Genomic DNA, 23617 nt, shown 5'->3' with positions numbered 1-23617 from the left:
CCTCCCTGTCCATCACCAACTCCCAGAGTTCACCCAAACTCATGTTCATCGAGTCGGTGATGCCATCCAGCCATTTCATTCTCTGTCGTCCCCGTCTCCTCCTGCCCCCTATGCCCCCCAGCATCAGGGTCTTTCCCAATGAGTCAGCTCGTCGCATGAGGTGGCCAAAGTATTGGAGCTTCAGCTTTAGCATCAGTCTTTCCAATGAACACCCAGGATTGATCTCCTTTAGAATGCACTGGTTGGATCTCCTTGCAGTCCCAGGGACTCTCAAGAGTCTTCTCTAGCACCACAGTTCAAAACATCAATTCTTTGGCGATCAGCTTTGTTTACAGTCCAACTCTCACATCCATTCATGACCACTGGATAAACCACAGCCTTGACTAGACGGACCTTTGTTGGCAAAGTAATGTCTCTGCTTTTTAATATGCTGTCTAGGTTGGTCATAACTTTCCTTCCAAGGAGTAATACAAATGCCCATTATTTTAAAATACTTGCTGTGAGAAATATTTTATCAGATTCCAAATCCAGTCACATTATCACAAAAACTGTTTGACGTTACACGTTTGTAATGTCAAAATGAAAGGAAGAACTGTTAACCGAGGGAAATACTGCCCCCTTAAACTATAACTTAAAGAGGGTGAATCGTCTCCATTCTGGTTAACAGTAAGACGTAAGTTTCTCTTCACTGGGGAAAAAGCGATAAATAATCTTCAGGCACTCACGACCATCTACTTGTGCAAATGCTTTCTTGTTAATGGTTACCTTCAAATCCTTGAAGAGGTTATCATTAGAAGTCTTGATGGTATCTGAATGGCACCATCTCAAGAATAAAACCACATATTGAATAACTTGTGTTCACCCACTGAGGTCAAGTTTCTCACTCAAAACTTTGAGATTTTGATTAGAAAGTTTTATACAAATTCAGCATATAAAAGTTCCCCTAGCATTCTCCAAAGCTGATCAATGTGGCTCTGAAAATGTACACTGTTACGAATCCATGGACTGAAATGTATTTGGAACACTTCAATTCGTTGCAGTTATTATTATTGATCTTCACATTATCCCATCTTTAACGAGTGGGAGCCTCTTCAAGGTGGCTCAGGGGTCTTCCTGACAAGCTCTCACTGGGGCTTGATAAGCTTCTTCACTTTTTGGAATTATAGATGATATTATGTTATATTATATACCGCCTGCTCTTGACCTGGGATCTCCCGTTTAGCCAAGAAAGCCTGTTTATTTGGGGGTTACTGGGAAACTCTGTGCTCCTAGGTTGGTTCTCATTTCCAGGGATTTTTACAAGAAATTCTTTCTTCCTTTGAGGATAAAATCATCATACTTCCAATTTCAATTCAGGGTTTCAACTTTGCCAAAAATCTCAGTTCCCAGTGATAGCCACATAGTACTTACTTGCTTTAGCTCACAGCACTCACACAATTGTGCCTTAAAAACACCGAACCCAGCACATCCATTTCCATGGCCGCTGAAAGCTGTAGATCTTTTTTCCTCCAGGTTTTTTATTTTGGTTCTGTGCTAGGGATGGGCAGTCAGATCATCAAGTTTCAGAGTTACCTGAAATAATTACTTTCCACTTGGCTAAGTTCACCAACTCAACATATCGCTATGTTCATTTGTCTCATATTGCCTTCAGTTTTTTAGAATTTCTGTTATAAATGTTTTAAAATAACTTAGTTTTATGAATAGATGAAGGCTTCCAGGTGGCACAGTGGTGAAGAATCCACCTGCCATTGCAGGTGATGTGGGTTTGATCCTTGGGTCGGGAGGATCCCCTGGAGTAGGACACGGCACCCCACTCCAGTATTCTTGTCTGGGAAATCCCGTGGACAGAGAAGCCTGGTGGGCTACAGTCCGTGGGGTTGCAAAGAGCCGGACACGACCGAGCACGCGTGCACACATGAATAGATGGACTATATTTATGTGGCTTCAGAGTCAAGGAGAAGCCTAATGTGTCTCTCTGTGCCTCCTTCTCCAGCAGGCACAGTTCCAGCCCCCCGTGGTCCTGGCGTTCACCAGCTTGTCCTCGCAGGAGCCCGCTCACCCCTCCCGACAGGCGGCCCCTCGGTGGCCAGTAGGGCTTCCTGGATCCCTTCCTTCTCTGCAGTCCCCGTGTGCCCCGGCCGAATGCTGTAAAGGGACCTGCCTTTCCTTTCCTTTCACAACCGCTGCCTGTTCCTGCCTGTCTGTCTCCTTGCCCACAGAGCCACTGGACCATCTGAAAATCACAAATCTATCCAGCTGGGCTTGGCTCCCAGGGGCCAAGTAAACACTCTGCTTCTCCAGTTTCCCACATGATGGGATGGACAGAGCACTGCCCGTGCGGGGCCCCCTCTCCGCGGAGCCCCTGAGTCCTCACCAGCCCTCACGGCGAGGCACCTGGAGCTGGCCTCCAGGCTCCAGTGGCTTTCAGCCCGCACAGGACTCCATGGCACTGGACCTGCCCTGATTCGGAAACGTGTCATTGACCAGACTGGTCCCAGCTCTCCCTGGGTCTGTGCTCAGCTCACCAACCAACTCTCTTTATGGCAACAATCGGCACATCCTGTCCCTCCTCCTCTGTCACGTGGCTGGTCGTGTGTCTGGAAAAGCAGCGTCTGGCTTTTATGTTTCAGCCTGATTTCAGCCATCAATCTAACACCGCAGTTTATTTTTATTTCTGATTCGGGGACAGAACATCTGAATGGCTCTCTCAGCTGTGACACCTGCAGGCTTGACGGGCATGTCGTCTCCACCCGCTCCGAGTCCCTGACAGAAGTGCTGAGCAAGAGAAGCCCTGAAGGGTGATGGGTTCTGCCGCTCGAGTCACCTTCACACGGCTGGTCCTTCAAGTGAACGACACTCTCTGGGCAAAGCTGAGTCCTCAGGGCCCACCTGATGACTTTATCACCCAATCCATGGTTCTCCATCTCAGCCGCGAGGGTGCTGACTGAAAGAACTGATAAGTAAATGAAGTGGAAATCAAGCCACAGAACGAACATAGCATTTGGACCTATCAACTCGGCAACCCTCCCCCAGGAGGAAGTGAGGGTGGCAGAAGGTGGCCTGTTCTGAGTGGCCCAAGGCGACTCCTAGTGACAGCTTTCCACCTTTTCTTTCAGGAACGTCTACTGCTTTTCACAGCCCACAGAATTTGAGACTCTGTTGGGTCAGCACTTCTCCTGAGCCAGTCTCTGCAGCTGGAAAGAGAGACACCGGTTGGGCTCATGTTTGCTATCTCATTCAAGCACTCAAACAACATCATGTAGATTATGCAAAGCTGATCTGCAGGACCCCGGAGTAAATTCTAGACTATCATTACAATCCATCTTCTCTGCAATCTATGTAAACAGCGGAAATCGGTTTACAATTACAGTTCATCAGAAGAAACGTGCACTGGCCATGGAGCTACCTGATGTTTGGGAGATTCACAACATGTCAGATAAAATTAATGGAGTGACACCGTGAAATGCCAGCAGGGAGATCCCCAAGGTCTCGTGGGGCAGGTGGGAGGGAGCGTCCAGGCGTCCGCAGGGGAAAGTGACTGACGTCTGCCTCCTTCTCCTCACCCCGTTTATCAGCTGGCGGAATCCAACCTAAAGATGCTAACGGCCCAGGGACAATGCTGTCAGTCAGCTGAGTCGAGCAGAGAATGAGACAATGGTGCGTCACTCAACACTTCTGTGTGCTCACATGCTCGTGTGAATCTACCTGAGATGCCACAGCGACCATACCTGCTTCAAACCACGAAACCTCAGAGTCCCGCACGATGGCGGCTCATCCCTCACCGCCCTCAAGGCAAGGTTGCTTTTCCTCGCTGTGAACACTCAGGGCCTCCCTCGCCTAGAAAAATGTCTCTTCACCTCTGCTCATCCTCTGCTGGCTAGGGATGGAGCTGCTGGCGGGATGGCTGGTCCCAGCAGTGTCCACGCCACGGAAGGACGCCTGACTCCTTATGTCTCCACCACAACCACACCCCCCGATTCTCCTATTCCTGAACGTGTATGATCTCGAGTATGGGGAACTGAAGAGTCCACCCAGAATTCACGGGGGTCTCCCTCTCCAGGTGAGCCGACACCACTACCTGCCTTTCAGAGAAGGGGAGAAGCAGCTCATGACGTGGAGGAACCATGGGCTACAGCTCTGCTGTGTGGACAGATGTATTCCATCTGCGTGCTGGGCGGTGTCATCAATTCAAGGGTGCTGGAGGCTGCAGCTGAGTTCTTGTGCCATGACAGCGCTCATGTTTTTGATGTGCCTGCGTGTCCTCCCTGCTTCAAACACTCCTGACACTTTGTAAGGATAATGGATCTTGCACAAAGAAGCTCAAGAATCCCTTTCTAAGTGTCCTGCATAAGAAAATACCTTAACACTGAAAAAGTTTTGTGTCTCCCTTTCCAAACTTGTTCTCCCCAATTCTTTTTGCACCAGGCACTGAGGGGAAAGCCTTCAGGACCAGTTTGCAGGCTGCAGACGCGCAAGGCCAGCAGGCACTGGGTTCTTCTTCTAAGACAAGGAGAAGACCTTGGGAGAGGAGGCTGGGCATCGTGCTGAACACGGACACTCACTGGCCCGCTGGCAGGAACTGAAATAGAAACAGCAGGCATTCGCCATAATCAGACATCCATTTACGCTTCATTTGTTGACGTGTCAGGCACCGTGCGTGGGTTTGGGGGTACAGATGAAAATAAGATCAATCAGATGCAGCCCCTTCCTTCAAAACTTTCACAGGCTTGTAGGGAAGACCAGCCTGAACCTCCCAAAATAGTGTGCTGGTCACAGTACTGGGGCTCCCCAGGTGGCGCTAGCAGTGAAGAACCCGCCTGCAATGCAGGGGATGTAAGAGACTCGGGCTCGATCCCTGGGCCAGGAAGATCCCCTGGAGGAGAAGATCTCCAGCATTCTTGCCTAGAGAATCCCACGGACAGAGGAGACTGGTGGGCTACATGGGATCGCAAAGAGTCGGGCACGACTGGAGTGATTTAGCACGCAGGCAGAGTCATTTAAGATGGGTCTGATGGTTTCCTGTGTCTCTCAGTGGCAGCCGAAGGGCAAGTCTTCTCCCACAAGGTCGTCTGCACAGATACAGGTGCTGGACTCACCTGCCTCCAGTCCCCGAATCTCGGCGTGGTGCCCAGGCTGCCCCGCTCGGGCCCCACTCAGCCCCACCCCTGTTGGGCCTTTCATTGTAGTATCTCCTTTGGGTACCCGGCTTCAACCTTGACCCTGACGTGAACTACAGGCCAGCTGACGCCTGTTCTGAAAGGGATTCATGAACCAAGTGAACCAAACACCCTGTATTGCTTGAATTCAGTGTTTTTTCAAACTGCAGGCCACTACTGCATTAGCAGCAGACCAGAAACTCAGCTTAGTGATTGCAGCCTGCATTTGTTAAAGACGGGAAGAATGAGACGGAATGGAATAGAGCAGAAAATACTGAAAACCGTCATACACTGTCAGGGTGATTATTGTTCTCTGAACCTTTTGTTTCAGGTGTGTGTGAGTGTGTGTGTCCTGGGTTTCCATGTAAAGTAGACTCACTGTGTCTATTTTTCATTGCGGTAAAAAATATCCACAAGCTATTGCAAACCTACTTGAGCACTAAAAATTTGGAAGCAATTTTTGCCCATGTTTATATGCAGAATGAGAAGGAAAAGCATACATTTGAGCACTTCCCAGAATTTTCAACCTGTGTGACCTTTGGAAAGCTGATTACCTCTCTGAACTTCTATCTTTTTCTCTGTAAAACAGGGACCGTGGTGCCTCTCTCACATGAGGCTGGGGGATGGCCACAGAAGGCAATGAACGTAAGCAGACACTACACAGGCCAGTGAAAACTGGCACACAGCGGCTCCCCCTGAAGAATTCGATTCCTGCCCTTTCCTGAAATGTCTCAAAGACCAAGTTAGACCCATACCTAAAGGAACACCCCGCATCACTTTGTTTGGTTCCTACTGGGCGTTTCAGGTGATGCTGGGAGAATCTGAGCATCAGCCTGTCTGTGGGCGCAGCCTGAGGTCTAGAAAGTCATCAGGACTGAGAAACAAATCTTCTTGTGCGATGTCATTTACGCTACATTGAGAATTTCCCAAGAGGAGATAGGAATGGAGCTTGCAGAGTGCTCATTTATAATCCTTACTTTAGAAAGCCCTGCGAAGCCCAAGTGAACATTTAGGGGCTTTTACTAATGTTTTAGAAACCTGGATAACCAAATGTTTTTTCCCATTTCTCTCTAAATATGGAATAGTTCTCTTTCATTAGAAGGTAATGTTCTGAAACCAGAATAAATCATTACAGCACAAAAATACCTGTTATAAGAAGAAAAATGATAAAGAAATAAAACCGGAAAAAATTAAAATCTTGGCGTGCTCAAGAATGATGATTTATAGTATAATTTGTCTTTGAACCTTTTATAGAAAAAGCAGCATTTGCATCTTAATGGACCCATTTAAGGAAGGAATTCTTGCCTGGAGAATTCCATGGACAGAGGAGCCTGGCAGGCTACAGTCCATGGGGTCGCAAAAGAGTTGGACATGACTAAGCGGCTAACATACTTAAGGAAGGGTTAAAGTTGCTGACCTCACTGGCTTGGGGCTTCCCAGGTGGCTCAGTGGTAAAGAATCTCCTGCCAATGCAGGAGACACAGGAGATGCGGGTTCCATCCCTGGGTCAGGAAGGTCCCCGGGAGGAGGAAATGGCAACCTACTCCAGTGTTCTCGCCTGGAGAATTCCATGGACAGAGGAGCCTGGTGCAGGCTTACAGTCCACGGGGGCACAAAGAACTGGACATGGGTGAGTGACTGAACACACCTCAAATGTCTGCTTGGCCTGCCCTGGCTCTTTACGACTTGAACACCTGGGAATCATCTAACACAAACCTTCTCACCTCCCAGCTTCTCATATGCCCCTGCTGCTGCTAAGTCACTTTAGTCGTGTCCGACTCTGTGCGACCCCATAGATGGAAGCCCACCAGGCTCCCCCGTCCCTGGGATTCTCCAGGCAAGAACACTGGAGTGGGTTGCCATTTCCTTCTCCAATGTGTGAAACTGAAAAGTGAAAGTGAAGTCGCTCAGTTGTGTCTGACCCTTAGCGGCCCCACGGACTGCAGCCCACCAGGCTCCTCCATCCATGGGATTTTCTAGGCAAGAGTACTGGAGTGGCTTGCCATTGCCTTCTCCGCTCATATGCCCCACCCGCCCCGATTTTGCCCATCAAACCCATTTAGTAGATGTTGTTAGCAGGGCCTCATGATCTTCTCTTCCCTGCAGAAGGAGGTTTTAAATGTGAGAGATTAACCTACACATGGGCTTTCTTGCTGGCACAGTGGTAAAGAACCTGCCTGCAAAGCAGGAAACACAGGAGATGCGGGTTCAACCCTTGGGTCAGGAAGATCCCCTGGAGGAGGAAATGGCTACCCACTCCAGAATTCTTGCCTGGAGAATCCCATGGACAGAGGAGCCTGGTGGGCTACAGTCCACGAGGTCGCAGAGAGTCAGACAGAGAAGCGACTGAGCACAAACACAAGCAACACACACACGCAACAGCAAGACTCTTAAAACAGATCTAACCACGTGAACTTGGGAACCCAAGCTGTCAAATTTCCATAGCGATCTCCCCAAGTGAAATGGAAGACAACTTCAGTTCACTTCAGAAGTTCCTTCCAAACCCTTCCAGAAATCAATATGCTTTTGGTTTCAAGAGGAAAAAGCCAGAGAATCTAAGTTCCGCATAACTAAACACCCTGTATAATTATGAGCATTTTTCCTACTGCCAATGTCTACTTCAGCAACTTTCTAATCATCCAGTGAGGGAGGAAAAGCACTGGCGTCATCTGAAGCAATCAGTGGTTCGAAGTCGATGCTGACGCAGTGTTTGGCTCCACAATGTTTCTGTTAAAAATTGTTCCGCTAACGGTGAGAGACCGGTGAAGCAGCCATGTGACCCCAGAGTCCTCAGGGGAGCCTCGGAGTGGCTGGGGTCGCACACAGTGTCAGGACGTGGACCGGAACGGATGCTTTTACTGCATCTCAGTAAACGGGGCTGAGGAGAAACCTGGGGCCTGACAGGCGGACGGTGGTTCTCACCACTTCCTGGGTCAGTTCACTGGGCTCAGAGGTATGACCCCCTATCATTCCTCAGGAGCCCCCTTGAGGGAAGCCCCTCTGAGACCAAGGCCGCGTGCTCCGGGGGCCCGGGGACGCGCATCTCCGGGCAGCAGCCCTCCCAGCCGCATTCCCGCCCCTGTGCCCTCGCCGGGCCGACGCCACGTCGTTCACACGTCCTCTTTGCGGGTGACCGTCTGACAAGCACACGCCCCACCCCACACTCTCGAGCTCTCCTGGTATTCCGACATCTTTTCAAGAGGAGCCTATTAAAGTCAAGATAAATGACACCTTGCGTCCCCTGATGGCTCCAGTCCGCCACGCGGATAACGGGAGAGGAAAGGAGGCTGGCTGGATGGCGGCTCGGCTCTTCCCTTTGCTCCTGCTCCTCCACAGTCTCCTGACTGGCTCCAGAATCGTGCGTACACACATTCCAGTAATTTCCCAAATCAGGCTGACGAATAATTCATCTTATGCGTAATTCACCCCTCCGTATCCCTGTAACACTCCAGCATTTAAATTATGCCCTTTTCAGCTTCAGGGACCAGTTCAGCCCCCCAGGCTTTCTCAGCGATGGCTGCGAACAGCCCTGGGACACACAGCGGGCTGCTGGAGCAGAGCCGCCGAGCTCCCGAGGAGGCCGAGGGGTCCGGGGGGCTGTGGGCCTGCGGTGTCTGGTGACTCCAGTCTGGGTGGTTACGAAGGGCCAGGAGGCGCTCTGCCCGCAGTCTCACCAGTTTATACCTAGAAACCGTACATCCTTCGGGCGACTCCTCAGCAGGAGTCTCCGGACAAAGTGGGGCAGACACTGCTAGTTGCCCTCTGCTTGCCCTACCCTCTTCCTTCCTTAATAACGAACGGAAATGTGCCCAGCTGAGGGACCCTTTCCAGGCTCTCTGGCACACAGACAGTCCATGAATTGTAAGCACGAGTCTGTGGCAGATGGGACTTCTAAGAAAGTTCCTGAAAAGTGGGCATACTTGATTATTTGGCCACAAGGCAGACCCTGTGCCTTCCTCCTTCTAGAATGTGGATGTGATAGCTGGCATCACAGCAGTCAGTTTGCAACGACGAGGCAAGGGCTGCAGATGGCAAAGCGAAAAAGGGGGACCTGGTTCTCTGGTGACCATAAAGCTGCCGCTATGACCCCACAGAATCCACCGCCCACTCTTGTGGTGTCAGAAAGATGGAGACACACCCCACTTCATTTAAGCTGCTGTTCCTTTGGGTCTGTTTCTAGCAGCCGGACTCCATTCTGAACCAGTTCAGCAGCTACACGTACTTCCTGGCACATTCCTGGGAGCGCCTTGGCTGCAGAGCCTCTAAAGTACGTTAGTGACGCCGAGCGTGTGGGTGAGCGGGACTGCTTCCTGAGAATGAGGCCGGATTCTGTTCTCATTCCCAGTCTTGTTTCACAGATGTTAGTCTTCACTCCTGGTCGAGTTGAAGCCCCCAAGCTTGACAACGAGACAGGTGTCCCCTCCACTCTCAGTGCCCTGGCCTGCTGCATGACCCCAAGCACATAGCAGGCACTCACACCAATTCCTCAACATCCATTCTTGATTTTACTAATAGCAAAGAAATTGACCCCAGATTTCTTTCTGTACAACTACCATGATGGCGACATTCAAATCCCACAATAGACACTGGTCGTCGTCAGGGTGGACGGAGGAATACAGACAGCAATGTGGGTGCGGTGTCACAGCTCAGCATTTAATAGCCTTTTCACCTAGACTGCTTCCTTTTCTCTTCACAACTGCTCTTAAAGTAGTCAGGGTGGGTGGAAATGTCAGAACTTTACAAATGCAAAAGAAAAGAAAGAAAACAAAGCAGAGGCAGAGAAAAGCTAAGATGTTTCTGGAAGGCAGATAAGTATTGTTGCTAAGTAATGAGAGTCAGGCTTTGCGGGCTCTGGGCCAGGGCCGATTCTGGGGCTCTGTGTGTGTGTGTGTGCGCGCCCTGTGTAAGTGACCCCCACGTGAACCCCATGTGAGTGAGCCCCGTGCTGAGGGTCCAGCTATCTCCCCTGGCCATGTGTCCATCCTGATCTGCCAGGTGTGGAGCCCAAGGGACCAGTCCTGGGGCTCAGGCATGACCCTCAGACTAAAGGGGAAACATCAGAGGCTGAAATGGCCTGAGAAGCTCTGCTGGTGACCGAGGGTCCAGGGCAGGGGCAGGGCAGGGCCTGGAAGCAGAGCATGGAACAACTGACTGAGTTCCAGCGCTCGGGGTCAGCTGTCTGGGTGTTACTACTGCACGGAGCATACGGGTCTGGGCATGCAAATCACGGCTGGAAAAGGCGCCAGGTGCCCCAGAGGATGTGTGTTTTCCGAGTTCACACCGAGGCTGGCCGGATCAAAGCCTGCATTGAGGACACACAGAATGCCAGAAGGGCCCTCCAGTGAGCAAAGATGTGCATTATGATCACCCTGGGGGCCCCGAGACCTGCCGGGGTTCCTAGCTCCAGGCTCCCCTGCCAGCTACCCGGTACCCGGGCAAAGAACAGTGACCCGGTGTCTCAGGCCAACACGCAGATGGGAAAACCACACACGACGTCTGCTCATAAGCAGCTAAGAAGAGAGAGACTCTGAACACCTCTGCACACAGAGCTACCGGAAGTCAGGTTCTCACCTATGTGAGGAAGCAGACTCCCCCCAACCTCACCTGAACCGAGGCATCCAGAGACGGCTCCATGCGGAGACAGCGCCCGCCTCCAGCTGCGTCCAGATCCACGAGCCCCTCGTGCTGGAGGGGCAGCCACGCCGCCAGCAGTCAGGCCGGATGAATCCCCTGCGGGGCCCCACTGACCTCAGAGGGGCCAAGGGCGCCCAGAAAACAGCGCCGCTGATCAGAGGACCGGGTGTTAGCCCAGCAAACCTCAGACCCGCTCAACGCGAGCAAAACGTGCCCTGTTTGATCCCAGAAACTGCCAGTGAGCTGAGGAGGGGGCTGGGCTGGTCCCATGGGACAGGCCGCCCCAGCGAGAGCTCGTGTGCCAGGCTGGACGCGGTGGAGGGCAGCCCAGAGGCAATATGTGTGAAGCCGCACCGCACACACCCGTGGCTCCCCTCAGCCCGCGTCGGCGATCGGGGGAGTTCATCAGCTCACCGCTGGACCAGTGCTCCGCCGTCCGCAGCGGCCGCCCCACTCTCAGGCCCCTCGGGTCTCCCCGCGCACCTGCCAGCAGAGCTCCCTTCCTCACGCAGCGCTCACGTCGCTCACAGCCCTGAAGCTTCCCAGGGACGGCGGGAGAGACGCACGACGCAGCACCCCACGGCCCATCTCGGTCAGGGGGAGACTGTGCCCCGCACAGAACATGAGCACGCCGGCAGCACGAGGAGGCTGTCACTGTACACAGCGCTGGGGGACTGTTAGCAGCAGCATTTGTCACTTTAAGTGTTTCCGAATTTATTGTTATTTTATTAAACGGACTAATTAAAGCCAGCGTTAACAGAGCAGGTTTTCAGCTATTTTCATTTTCCAACGAGTGATCAAGAGGCACAGGCCGACACATAAGCCCTTCCTGTCATCCTGCATGTGAAGTCTCTCTGCTCGTCACTGTGAAAGCAGGGCTGACGGCACTTAATTCATGAGGAGGATTTATGGGCTCAGGGATGACAACAGACAGCCGATCAATATGGGATGATAATGACAGCGTGTAATATCAGGGAACATTAGGTCTCAGGCATGATTTGGGGAGAGATGTGGGCAGTTAGGAACTTTATCATTTGAAAAAGGTCAAGGCTTGGTAGCAATAAAAACGCCTAAGCAAATAAACTCACACCTGTGAGTCAGGAGAGGGGAAAACTGCTCAACGACAAAGGGTTTTAGATTTGGTGGGAAAACTGCTTCCCCGGGCCAGGCTCTGGGCTGCTCTGGTGTGCCACTGTGTCCAGAGAGGGTCTGTGTGTTACGACGAAAGTGAAATGCAGACGTGGAGAGGGCCTCTGGGCGTCCAGACCTTCCTGGGGCCGAGGTCTGGACCCCCCAGAAGACAGTGGAATTAACTGCAAATGACGGGGTTGGGTCTTAGCACACAAATGTAACACCTGCTGGCTTTTCGGCATTCTGCCTGGTCAGTTTTGGAGGGTGGGTGTGGGGTGGCGTTTTTGTGAATCTAGTGAAGTGTTTGCTTGTGTAACTGAAAAAGGAAACCCAAAGTGGGGGTGGAGAGCACAGAGTCGCAAACCCACTACTAATAACTGCATTACGTTGCTAAAAGCAAAACACTAAATAATCATTCTCTTTGAAAAACATTCACAGCTTCACACAGGACTCCACAGCCACCTTCACTGCAAGATATACCGTCATTCCTTTTAGAAAAAGTCAATTCCACAGGAATTTTCAGAATAAGCGGACCAGTTAAAGGATGTGTAGAGACACATTCCGTCCTTGGTGACCACAAAGCAGCAGACAGAATCATAGATCCAGCCCCTTTCTGTGGCTTTGCTATAGTTTACGAATAGAAGGAGAGGTTAAATTAAATATGATTCATCGCCTTCTGATTGCTCCCTAGAGGACTGAGCACTCTATTTTTATTTCAACAGAAATAAATATTTCAAATACTGAGTGAGTTGATCAGCTCACTTGCTGCAACAGAGCTTTGCGCACCTGGCCCCCCAGTGAAGGCTGTGCCGCCTCGGGCGGGCTTACCTCCTTGCAAGGTATACTCAGTCACCGCCCTGCTGAAGACGCCCAGGCCGGCTCCGTTGTAGGCGGCCACCTGTATCTCGTACTGGGTCCAGATGATGAGCTCGGTCACCAGGCAGTAGCTGACCTCGGGGCTGCTGATGTTCCTCTGCTGGTATTCCCCGGGCAGGCCGGCCAGGCGGTACCTGCGGCAGACCGGGAGAGATGACTTGAGCCAGAGCCTGGGTTTCCCCGAGGTTCCTTCACGCCGTTGGAGGAGATCAGGGGTAGACGGACAAGCAGAAAGCCCAGAGGTCCGCCCCAGATGACACCACGTCCACTTCCATTGCTAAGAAGGTCTGATCTAATCTCACGGTGACTAGAAGCTGTGGGCTAACAGATCTGACACTTCAACCACATTAGGGTTCAGGAAAAATGATCCCTTTTTAAGTGTCAGTCGTTCAGGGAGTACAGTAACTCAGGACGCCAATTTTCGGACAAGATTTCTAGTGGGTTGCGGCTATAAATCAGTCCTCCGACTCTGAAACGGCGGAGGAGAGAAAGCGGGTAGCATGGTGCCCTCGGTGTCCGGGGGCTGAGCTCCTGCTGGGCTTGTGCGTGAAGTCCAGAGTCAGAATGACTGGCTTTCAAAGGTGCTCACACTGCTAAAATATGGGCCCACTGCTAAGAGGGGCTTTCAGGGGACCTCTGAGAGGGCAATGTGCAGGCTCTTCTGTGGACAAAAGGCAAAGATTTAAAGTTGCATTTATTTAAAACAATGACGTACACGAACGACTCTGAACACAGACAACATATTAGCTGGGAAACTGCTATTTGCACAGTCAAAGGACTGTTGTAACATTATTTTGAGTGACGGACGTCTTCCATGATCATGCGTGCAGAAGCGAATCGTTCCTCTGGGTAAACCGAGGGGCGAGAGCTGTAGGAATAACTTCCAAGAGCGTGGAGTTTCTAGCCGAGAGCTGGCTCCTTCCTCAAGAAGACACGACTCTGATGCTTGGTGGGGATGGCAGAGGTGCAGCAGGATACAGACCTGGAGTGGGGTGGGAAACGCACCCACTCCCCACGGTGGGCTGGAGTCTTCAGGCGCCTCCGGAACGCTGAGCGACCCTGCAGAGTCCGGGTCAGGCACCGTGCCGTCCCCAGGGCCTGGACTCAGGGAAGGGCCTGAGCCAGACTCACTCGAACCAGCGTGTCAGCAAGGCTACCACCTTCGGGAAAAAGAAGGAACTCCGAAATCCAAGCCTGGAGTGGGAAGCAGCTCTCCAAGGAGAGTGATGACTGAAATGCACTCAGGATGTACGAACACGGTAATATGAAAATCAGGGTTTTCTGAGACTCATCTTTGAGCCCATCCTGCTGCAGGCCGCTTGTGCGCGGCGAGTCCTGCCGGAGAGGAGGCAGAAAGGATCGAGAGCAGGCAGGCCATGAAGGGCACAAGGGCCCAGGGCCTTCCTGCCTCACACCTGAGAGGAGCCGCGGGACGCGGGCCTGCAGCAGCCCTGGGGGAGGCGCTGGCACACACAGCGGCGCTCCGTGATGGGCAAACGCGAAAGAGCCCTCACGCCCATCTCTGCTTCTCTCCCACCCGCTCCGATCCTGCTGCACCTCCCTGGACTCTCCTGCCAGGGGTGTGCGCCGCTCACGGCGGGCTGAACTGAGTCTATCACAGTCTATCCCTGCCTGTCTTCTAGGCAGGGAAGGCTTGGTGTGGCGTCATCCGAGTACCAGCCATCTCCCTATCTACAGAGCAGGGGCTTTGAGAATAAACGGCCCTGGGATAATCAGACAGGCATTTTGAAAAAAGGCAAATACTGGCTCCCACCCACACCAGACCCCAGAGTAGCCTGGCACATGACTGGGCCCAGGACCTCGGGTACCCAGTAGGGTACAGCCAGGCGTGGCTGCTGGAGACCCCAGCTCCACTGTCCGGTATGCATTCCAGGCAGAGCAAAGCAAGCCGCCCAGAAGACCAAGCTGGGAAGAAGACTCATGAGCTTGAAGGTCTGAAGCCAATTCTTCACTCTCTGAGCCTTGGCTTCCGCCTCCCTAAGGTGACGTGGTAATAGTGGCATCCCGTGGGGTCGGTTCGAGAATAGGATGAAAAATAGGTGCAAAGGAGCTGTGACGGATTAAAGCACGCCCCCAAAAAATGTTTCTCTGTTGGGGACACTGCGTGTGCAGGAGGTAAGCTAACAGAGAACCCTGAGTTCTGAGCCCTGAAGGTGAACCTGCCCATCCCTCCTCCCAGACCTATCTGTATGAGGCAGGGAGAATCCACCTCTTAGATTCCTGGCTCTCCCTTCTGGCAGGGAGCGTGGTCCATTCTGACCAGCGGCTTCAGGGTGCTCTTGTAATATTCACAGAATGTCTAGGAAGGTCATAATTAATAACAGAAGCGAGGGGCATCGTCCGCTGAAGGGCCGGATACGTTGCCCAGGAGACCGCCTCAGAGAGAACAAGAAGATTCTTTACATGGAAATAAACAGGAAAATGTTTTTAAAGGACATAACCCCTATGTTCCTCTCAAAGAAACACCCTGCCCATTATTATGAATATTTTATTACTGTGCACGCACTCTAACTGCTTACGGCCAGAGCTGCGGCCGTGATTTATTTCCGTTTTGCTCTTCCATGGACCACGCTGCTGGTCTGACATGGAGCCCTGTGCCCCGGAGGGTACACGCTTGCAAACAGAGCTGATCTGCAGACTAGAGGATTATTCGGAAATGTTTCCCAGCAAATTCACTTTGGCATGGGTCTTTAATTTTTGAAAACTTGGGATATTCACAGCCTGTGTAGCGCACCCATGTCTCGGGGCTCTCTGGATTGAAGCCCTTGCAAATATGGATGCCCTCTTTTCCAGTGCTTGCCTCCACTGACACCATCATGGAAAATCCTTTTAAGAGTCGTAATCCCACAAAACAGGGAAGTGTGCAGTGCCCGATGGGGCCTTGCGACATCAGAGAGTTTGCGTTAGGAAACTCCACACCCGGAGCCTGGCTCTGTGGCCTGACTTTTAAAGTCCTTACTTGGCAGATGGAGCCCCAGGCAACTTTTCCTCCCTGTGGTCAAAAAAAAGACAGAGGCGGATGGGATGACAAGCACGGGAGGGGGAGGCCGGTCCAGAGGGGAGGCCAATTATCTTCATTAGTTGATGAGCAGGGAACCAGGGGACAGCTGGGTGAGCAGCGGGAAGCGCTGGGCTGCTTTCCCGAGGGAGGGAGACCAGCTCTGGAAGCACCCACGGGCCCGCAGGCGCCCCCGGCCCACAGGGGACGGATCGGCAGTCTCCTCTGTGAACCGGGGAAGGGAGGCCAGGGGCTCAGGGCCTGAGGGGGCCCCGCGTGCAGGTTCAGCGCTGAGGCCCTCATGCAGCCGGGAGATGGTCGCGTTTGAACCTCTTTAGGCAGATAACAATCTGGCTTGTGTTCAGAGGATAATTCATATGCTTCAGGACAACTGGAGAACAGCAGTGAATTGGCTGTGACGGGCACACATTACGTGTGTAGATAAATGTGTATTAAATGACGAGTGGGTGATTACATAAATACATGCTGGGGATGAGCTGACTTCTGTACGCAGACAATGGAGTTAAAGAAGCAACTCTCATAATGTTTTACGTTTAGCTAAGAAGTTACATTCGGGGAAGGCGATGGCACCCCACTCCAGTGTTCTTGCCTGGAAAATCCCACGGACGGAGGAGCCTGGTGGGCCGCAGTCTATGGGGTCGCTAGGAGTCGGACATGACTGAGCAACTTCACTTTCACTTTTCACTTTCATGCATTGGAGAAGGAAATGGCAACCCACTCCAGTGTCCTTGCCTGGAGAATCCCAGGGACGGGGGAGCCTGGTGGGCTGCTGTCTATGGGGTCGCACAGATTGGACACGACTGAAGCGACTCAGCAGCAAGAAGTTATATCACTCCACGTTGGACCTTTGTTAACCTGGTGTCTCCTGATCACAGGTTTAGCACAGGCGTGGGCTGGGCATCTGCAAGGTGGACACCTACCATCCCTGCTCCCGGAGGCTGGTGACGGGTGGGTCCATGGCTGCATGGTCCGTTAGGAGGGAGTTAACAGTTACCTTTGCAATACTGTTTTACTTTTTTCCTTTTACTTGTGTTGACAAACTACTAAAATGACTGCATTCGCTGCCATTTTAAACTCAGCAGTAGTTTTTGGCAAAGCAGGTTCCTCTGCCAACCCAGCCAGGGCCGGCGCGGTTCATGCGAGGTGCTCAGAAGCCAAACCCCTCCCAGAGGGGCAGAGAGAGTGAACTGGCCACTCCTGGGCCCTATCTGGTCTGCAGCTGGGAGGGTGTGGCCTGCCTTGTGTTTCAGAACAAACTGGTTTCATTCCCAACATGGGAAAACTGTGAGAATGCATGCAAAAACACCAGACTTCCCCTTTTTTGGTAATTCTGGAGAACCCGGCAGCCCCACACACTAGCATGGCAAAAACCGGCTTGTAACGAAATCAGTTGTATTCTTATTAATTAAAAATCACTACACTTTAGAATGCATACCTCTGGTAAAAACCTAGAGTGAAAGGATTCACAAGGAACAGCACACCTTGCTTCCAGCCTGGAACACTCCCCTCTGTTCTGCTAAACCGCACCCCCTGAGGGTGGGTTCCTGTGTGCCCACATCACGGCTGATCTGCAGAGCCTGTCCCCGGGAGGCTGCCCACAGGTGCTCATTCTTGTTGGCCGCAGTCTCCACCGCCCCCGGGGGTCCTACCGCTGGCCTGAGTCTCCAGATTACCGCTGGGCTCCTGCAGACATCTGAGCTTGCGGCCTCCGCAAGACAGACCCTGGGCAGTTTGCAGGGGCCTAACCGTGGTCGGGCTACTTGCCTGAGGACGTAGCCCCGGAGCACCCCGTTGTGCTCCGTCTCTGGGGGCGGCTGCCACTGGACCATGATGGACTGATTGGTGCGCCCGCTGGCCACTATGTTTTTCGGGGGAGCGCTGGGTGGCTCCTCGGGGAGCATCAGTCTGAAAAGAGAGGGTGGGAGGGGAGGAGAGATGAGCCCCAGGAGCATGGGGCCCTTGCTCCCATTCTCGATCCTGCTGGGCCTTGAGCCGAACTGTGTACTTGAATCGAGTGACGAATAAAGCAAAACACACAGCTGATCCGACAGGAGGGACAAATCGATATAACGGGTCCCAGAAGACACAGGGGCGAGCTTGTTCTGCCTGAGCGGCCCACAGTACCCCTACCCTTTAAGGACCCAGCAAGCCGGCTAGTGGGCCCAAGTCTGGGGCTGCTTCCGAATCACTTTCTTTGGCTCCTTCAGTATTTCACACACCAGGCCCCCACGATTAGAAAGCAGCCGTTTAGAGCTCTCAACACTTCCACTGAATGGGCCCGCCGAGCGCCCCGGCTGGCCAGGGGCTCTGCTGAAACGCGATGAAGCCCTTTCCCCAGGTCACATCTGAACGGGCTTGAGAGCAGCTGCTGGCCGAGGTGTGGGGGGGAGTGGTGGGGAGAACTCAGCATCAGGACCAACGCCAGGGAAACGCGGGGGCTTGCTCTGCCTCCTGTGAACCTGCTGGGTGCTTACGAGTCCCGCCCCGCAGGCGGTCGGCTGCACAAAGGGCCCAGAGACACCACCAGCTCTTTAATCTTGTGGACACAGGGGGCTCGGCGATCGGGAAGGACTCCTGTCTGCACAGTCAGAGCACCCCAGGGACCTAAGAAACTTCCCTCCGCAGTGAGGGAGCCCCGGCACGTCCCGCGAACCCCTTCTCCACCTCTTGATTAAAGTCTTCCCACTCGTGTCTGTTCCCGGCTAAGATCACTAAGGGCGGAGGTCGATGCCCTCGAAGTGACCTCGCTGATGGCCTCCCTCCGCCCCACGAGATGCTCACGCTCGGCTCCCCTTGCGGGGCTGAGGCCTGGGCGGCAGCTCACCTGCTTGTCTCCGTGCTGTACTGGCCCTTGCCCACCTGGTTCACGGCGCACACTCGGAATTGGTAGGTGCGAGCCGGGGTCAGGCCGCGCACTGTGACGCCCGTCATCTCGGGGCCGACGTCTGACAGATGCACTTTCCAGGGAGAGTCTGAAAGCAGGAGCAGAACAAGTTGGAACCTCTGCAGGCGCCCGTCTGAATGATAACAAGGGGACGCAAAGTGCATCCGCATAAACCATCTCACGGGCTCACCAAGGCAGATGGAGGGGTTGGCCCCACTAAGCGGACGCACACACCGAGGTGCCGGGCCCGTGGTGAGTACCAGTGAGCCCGGCTCTGGACTAAGGCTGCCCGCTCCCGAGTCCGGGGGGTGCCCGCCGCTAACCCCGAGCTCTTGTCTACACGAAAAGGGATATTTTTTGTTCAGCCTGCACGTGGCAGTTTAAATGGAGCCAGAGCGTTGTTCCTCATTCCCGTGTTCACTGGGTAATGAGAAGAGGCTCTCTGTCAGCTCACGCGGCAGATTGCAGATTTGTCTCCCAGAAAAGGATGCTGCACACGCCACCAAATGATAAATAAAAACTATATTCATTAACATTTTAATAAAAGAGGAAATGAGCATGATAAAGACAGATGGGCCATGCATTCTGCCTCCCATCTGCGTGGCGGCCCGTTCCATCCACGCCCCTGAGCGGCTCTGGCTGGAGAGATGTGGAATGAAACTCACAGCGAGTTTAGGAGATCTTTCCCCCGGGCTTTCCGGGCAGGTGTGGAAGGGCAACCCTGCCAGCTAAGGGAGCTCTCCTCTGCAAGGCTTCGGAAGGCTCTGCCGGGCCCCCACCCCTCCCCGGGACGATCTCTGCAGAGTTGAGGCTGGGTTTTTGGCCCGAGCACCTCGCGGAGCCTTAGGATGAACAAGAGCCCTCTGTCGGGTCCACTCGGAATCGCTCTGAGGCTGAACTGTGTCTTCAAGTTATCAGTGAAGTGAGGCAGGGGGATGGGCAGCTCTTACGGGAATCAATTATCCTTCTTGTTCCTTGGAGACAATCGCTGCAATCGCTCACCCACGTCTGAAAGTGTCACACAGGGGCGACTCGTGACCCTGGTGTCAGACAGGCTCAGCTCGGCCTGCGCACAGGCCTGCACAGCCCACACACAACATCACAGCCACTTCCGTGAAGACCTAGCGGCCTGGCTGTGGAGACTTACAAGTTTGCACTTGGGGGCTCATCAGAAACGCGCTCGGGGTCTTTACGGGTGAAGAAGTGGCCACAAGCTGTTCTGAAATGAAGTGAGGCCCTTGGAGGCGACTTCTGTTGAGCTGCACGCAGTGCCGTCCACGCTAAGTCCGGACTCCTCGATGGAAGCTGCGCGCTCTGCAGCACGGTGCCAGCTGGGCTGCGAGGGCTGAGTCTTTTTAATTATTTCAAATAAAGCTGCTCCCAAAATGGCTTTCTGGGATGGCAGTCCTCGCCACCAGCTGGGCATTCCTGGCTTGTGCTGCTCGGTGACAGAGGTGATCTACCGCTGACAAGGACCCCCACTTTTATGTTTCCTTTAAAAATGCAACGTGTGTGTCTCCAATCAACTGTAGAAAAACTCGCACTAGTGTCTCCTTTTACTTTGGGAGCCTGAGACCCCTTTAGGGCATCCAACGGCTCGTGGTGATCTGGTTTTCTGGGCAGGTTCCCTTACAGAAAAGAGTCCTCTGTCACCACAGAGGGGGACAGACACTCCGCTAATGTCAGCGTAACTGGACGTGGTTGGTGGGAACTGGGCAGGCTGAGTCAGGCTTCAGTGGAGACACAGGTTCCATCCTGAAGATGGCTGATACCTGGTTGAAAGGACAGAGGCCAAAGCTGACTTGGAGCTCTTCTGCTTACAGGGCTTCAGTTCTGTTCCCGCTTCTCATACGAAAACGTGCGTTATGTGTGTTCAGCTGTTCAGCTGTGTCTGGCTCTTTGCGACCCCGTGGACTGCAGCCTGCCAGGTGGCTGTGTCCATGGGATTTCCCAGGCAAGAATACTGGACTGGGTTGCCATTTCCTCCTCCAGGGGATCTTCCTGACCCAGGGGTTGAACCCACGTCTCCTGCGTTGGCAGGCAGAGTCTTTAGTACCGCGCCACCCGGGAAGCAGTAATGTGGGGGGTGGAAATCAGAAGCCCACTGAAGTCCGCTTCATACCCACTGGGACGCCTGCTATCTAAGAGCAGACAGTAACGTGTTGGCGAAGACGGGGAGAAGTCGGAACGTTTGTACACCACTGGTGGGAACGTAAAACAGTGCAGCTGCCAGGGGAAACAGGGGGGCAGCTCCTCAGAAAGTTAAAAACAGGATTACCATGTGATCCAGCAAGTCCATGTCAAAACATGGACCCCGAAGAACTGAAATCAGGGTCTCAAACAGGTGTTTGTACACTCACCCTCTTAACAGCATTGCTCATAGTAGCTAAAGGAAGTAAGTGGAAGTGAAGTCGCTCAGTCGTGTCCGACTCTTTGCGACCCCACGGACTGTAGCCTACCAGGCTCCTCCGTCCATGGAATTGTCCAGGCAAGAACACTGGAGTGGGTTGCCATTTCCTTCTCCAGGAGATCTTCCCAACCCAGGGATCAAACCTGGGTCTCCCGCATTGCGGGCAGACGCTTTACCATCTGAGCCACCAGGGAAGCTCCATAGTAGCTAAACGGTGGTGCAAACCAAGGGTCCATCAACAGATGAATGTAAAAACAGAATGTGGTCCATCTACGTGACAGAATATTAGCCTTGAAGAGGGAGGAAACTCTGAACTATGCTCCCACATGGATGAACCTTGAGGACATTATGCTTAGTGAAATAAGCCAGACACAAAAGGACAAAAAAACGTACAACTCCACTTAAATGAGATGCCTGGAACAGTCAGATTCATAGTGCCAGAATGTAGAAGGCTGGGGGCCGGGGGCCGGGGAGCTGTTTAACGGGACAGGGCTTCAGTTCTGCAGGATGAAAACAGTCTGCGATTGGTTGAACAACACTGTGAATGGTTAGGATGGAAGGTTTAATGCTGTGTGCATCTCACCACAGTGAGAATTGTTACCTGATCTACACACAGCATGGTGGGGGACGCCACGTGAGTCCTGAGACCAGGGCGGGGCGTTGATGCCTCTGGGCCCAGGCCTGGCCCCGCTGGGGACTCTGCTGGACACTCCCATCTTCACCCAGACCCTCGCGACCACCCCACCTTGCCTGTGCCCTGGGGGCCTGTCGGGCAGGGGGGGCACTCTTCCCTCCTCACTGGAGACACTGCTTTCTTCACAGCCGGGTTGGTTCCCTTCTCTTCTCTGGGGGTGGCTCTGCACAGACCCTCCCCGGGCTCTGAGGCTCCCCGGGCCCTGTGACCATGGGTGAGTCTGGCTCCGCTGCCGCCAGCCCCTGGTCACTCAGTTCCCTACCTCCACTCCCCAGTTAGCTCTCCCACGTAAAGGCCCCCTTGACCACAAGCCGAGAGCGCGCCTGCTCCCGCGGGGCCCTGGGCGACACGACGCAAGAAAGGGTCTCTTCATTCCTGTCTTCCTGCAGACGGCAGGGTCTGGGAGCAAACAGCTCACCTGCTCAGCCAGGTACGGCGGCGATTCCACAAAGGGGCAGCGTCAGAAGCACAGTGGTCCAGCCTGACGACTGAACCATGCAGGGCAGGGGCCGAGAAGCGTCCGGACGCCGCCTTCCAGCCCCACGCAGGCCCCTCTCCCCCCACCCCGACCCCTGACTCGGCCCCACGCAACTCCCTGCCTTGGGGCCATTTGTTCACGCGGGGTGTAAACAGCTCCTGAAAGTGCAGCCTGAGCCGCAGGAACTGCTGCCCAGTCTGATTTGACAACAGGGCCTATTAATCTACTCCGGGCCCTGGGGCTCTGCTCACTCCTCCTGCTGGGTCTATAGGGTGCTTTATTTATTCTTTTTCCCTCTCCTGCTCGAAGATAAAAGATCTGGCAGGAAGAGAGATTAAACTGAAAACTAATACAAATGAACCCGATCCATCTCATGGGCACTCTGATTTGTATCAAAAAAAAAAAAAGTGGTTGTGGGGAGGATTTGCTCATTCACAAGCTTTGGAATTGGTAGCTTGCTGAGAAGTGTTAAAATTTAAGTAGCAACTCTGTTCCTGACAATCAATAACGCAAAATCCCTTTAAAAGATTCTTCCCCGGGTCCTCACAGAAGAGTCCCACGAGATGCTTCTCTTGGGGCTGGAATGCAGAAGAACATTTCGACAGAGGGAACCACCCCATAAAAGTCTCGATAGCTTTTTTTCTCCCCCTTGGGGCTGCCCCTTGCTCCTCTGATCTAGGAGACTAAGGAATTCCAGTCTTCCCCAGCCGGGATATTAAACAAACCTCTGCTCCACAGATGGGCATCACTGAGCTTTCTTCCTGGCTTCCAGTGCCCAGAAACCAGGAAGCCGTAATCACCCCCTCCACTCTGTCTGTTGGCTAAAAAATTGGTGGTTTTCAATCTTCCCAAATGTACTGGAAGCTTTTTTTCTATTAAAAAAAAAAAAAAGAGCATCACCATGTTCTCAGTTAAAGGTACTATTGAGGAAGGAAACTACTTTCCACAGAAAATTTCCTTAATTGCCAAAAGAACCATTATTACTATTAATACCTAATGTTTGTGCTGCCATCCGCCTTCTGGAGGCTCTTTTGCATTCGTGACCACACGAGACCTCTAGGGGAGGAGGCACTCTCTCCCCACTTAACAAGCCAAGAAATCAAGGCTCCAGGAAGTTTAAGTAACTTCTCCCCAGACATACAGGCTGTCGCCGCCTAGCCTCCTGGGGGGGCCCAACGTCCCTGAGAGCAGGGCAGCAGGGCCTCCAGTGTCTCCTTGCGTGACGAGGCATGGGGTGCCCAGCAGCACCCAGAAAGTACACACACACATGCGCACACACGCACACACACACACACGCACACACGCACCAAGAAG

General features: G+C 53.1%; 1 protein-coding gene across 5 annotated transcripts in view; it reads right to left on the bottom strand.

Moving 5' to 3' along the window:
* SDK1 (sidekick cell adhesion molecule 1) overlaps positions 1-23617 on the bottom strand; it is a 728747-nt gene that overhangs the window by 128595 nt on the left and 576535 nt on the right. For all 5 annotated transcript variants that reach the window (XM_055410401.2, XM_055410402.2, XM_055410400.2 and 2 more), the window contains exons 15-17: positions 18662-18809; positions 17602-17742; positions 12750-12931 (exon numbers count right to left, since the gene is read on the bottom strand). In XM_055410401.2, the coding sequence (XP_055266376.2) occupies positions 12750-12931; positions 17602-17742; positions 18662-18809 (471 nt within the window). The remainder of the gene's footprint in view (positions 1-12749; positions 12932-17601; positions 17743-18661; positions 18810-23617) is intronic.

Source organism: Moschus berezovskii, chromosome 27 (assembly GCF_049115385.1).
Source record: "Moschus berezovskii isolate FMDL1 chromosome 27, NW_MosBer_1.0, whole genome shotgun sequence".
In the NCBI taxonomy this organism is placed as follows: Eukaryota; Metazoa; Chordata; class Mammalia; order Artiodactyla; family Moschidae; genus Moschus; species Moschus berezovskii.
Note: the sequence above shows the minus strand (reverse complement) of the source record. Positions and strands in the feature narration are given on the sequence as shown.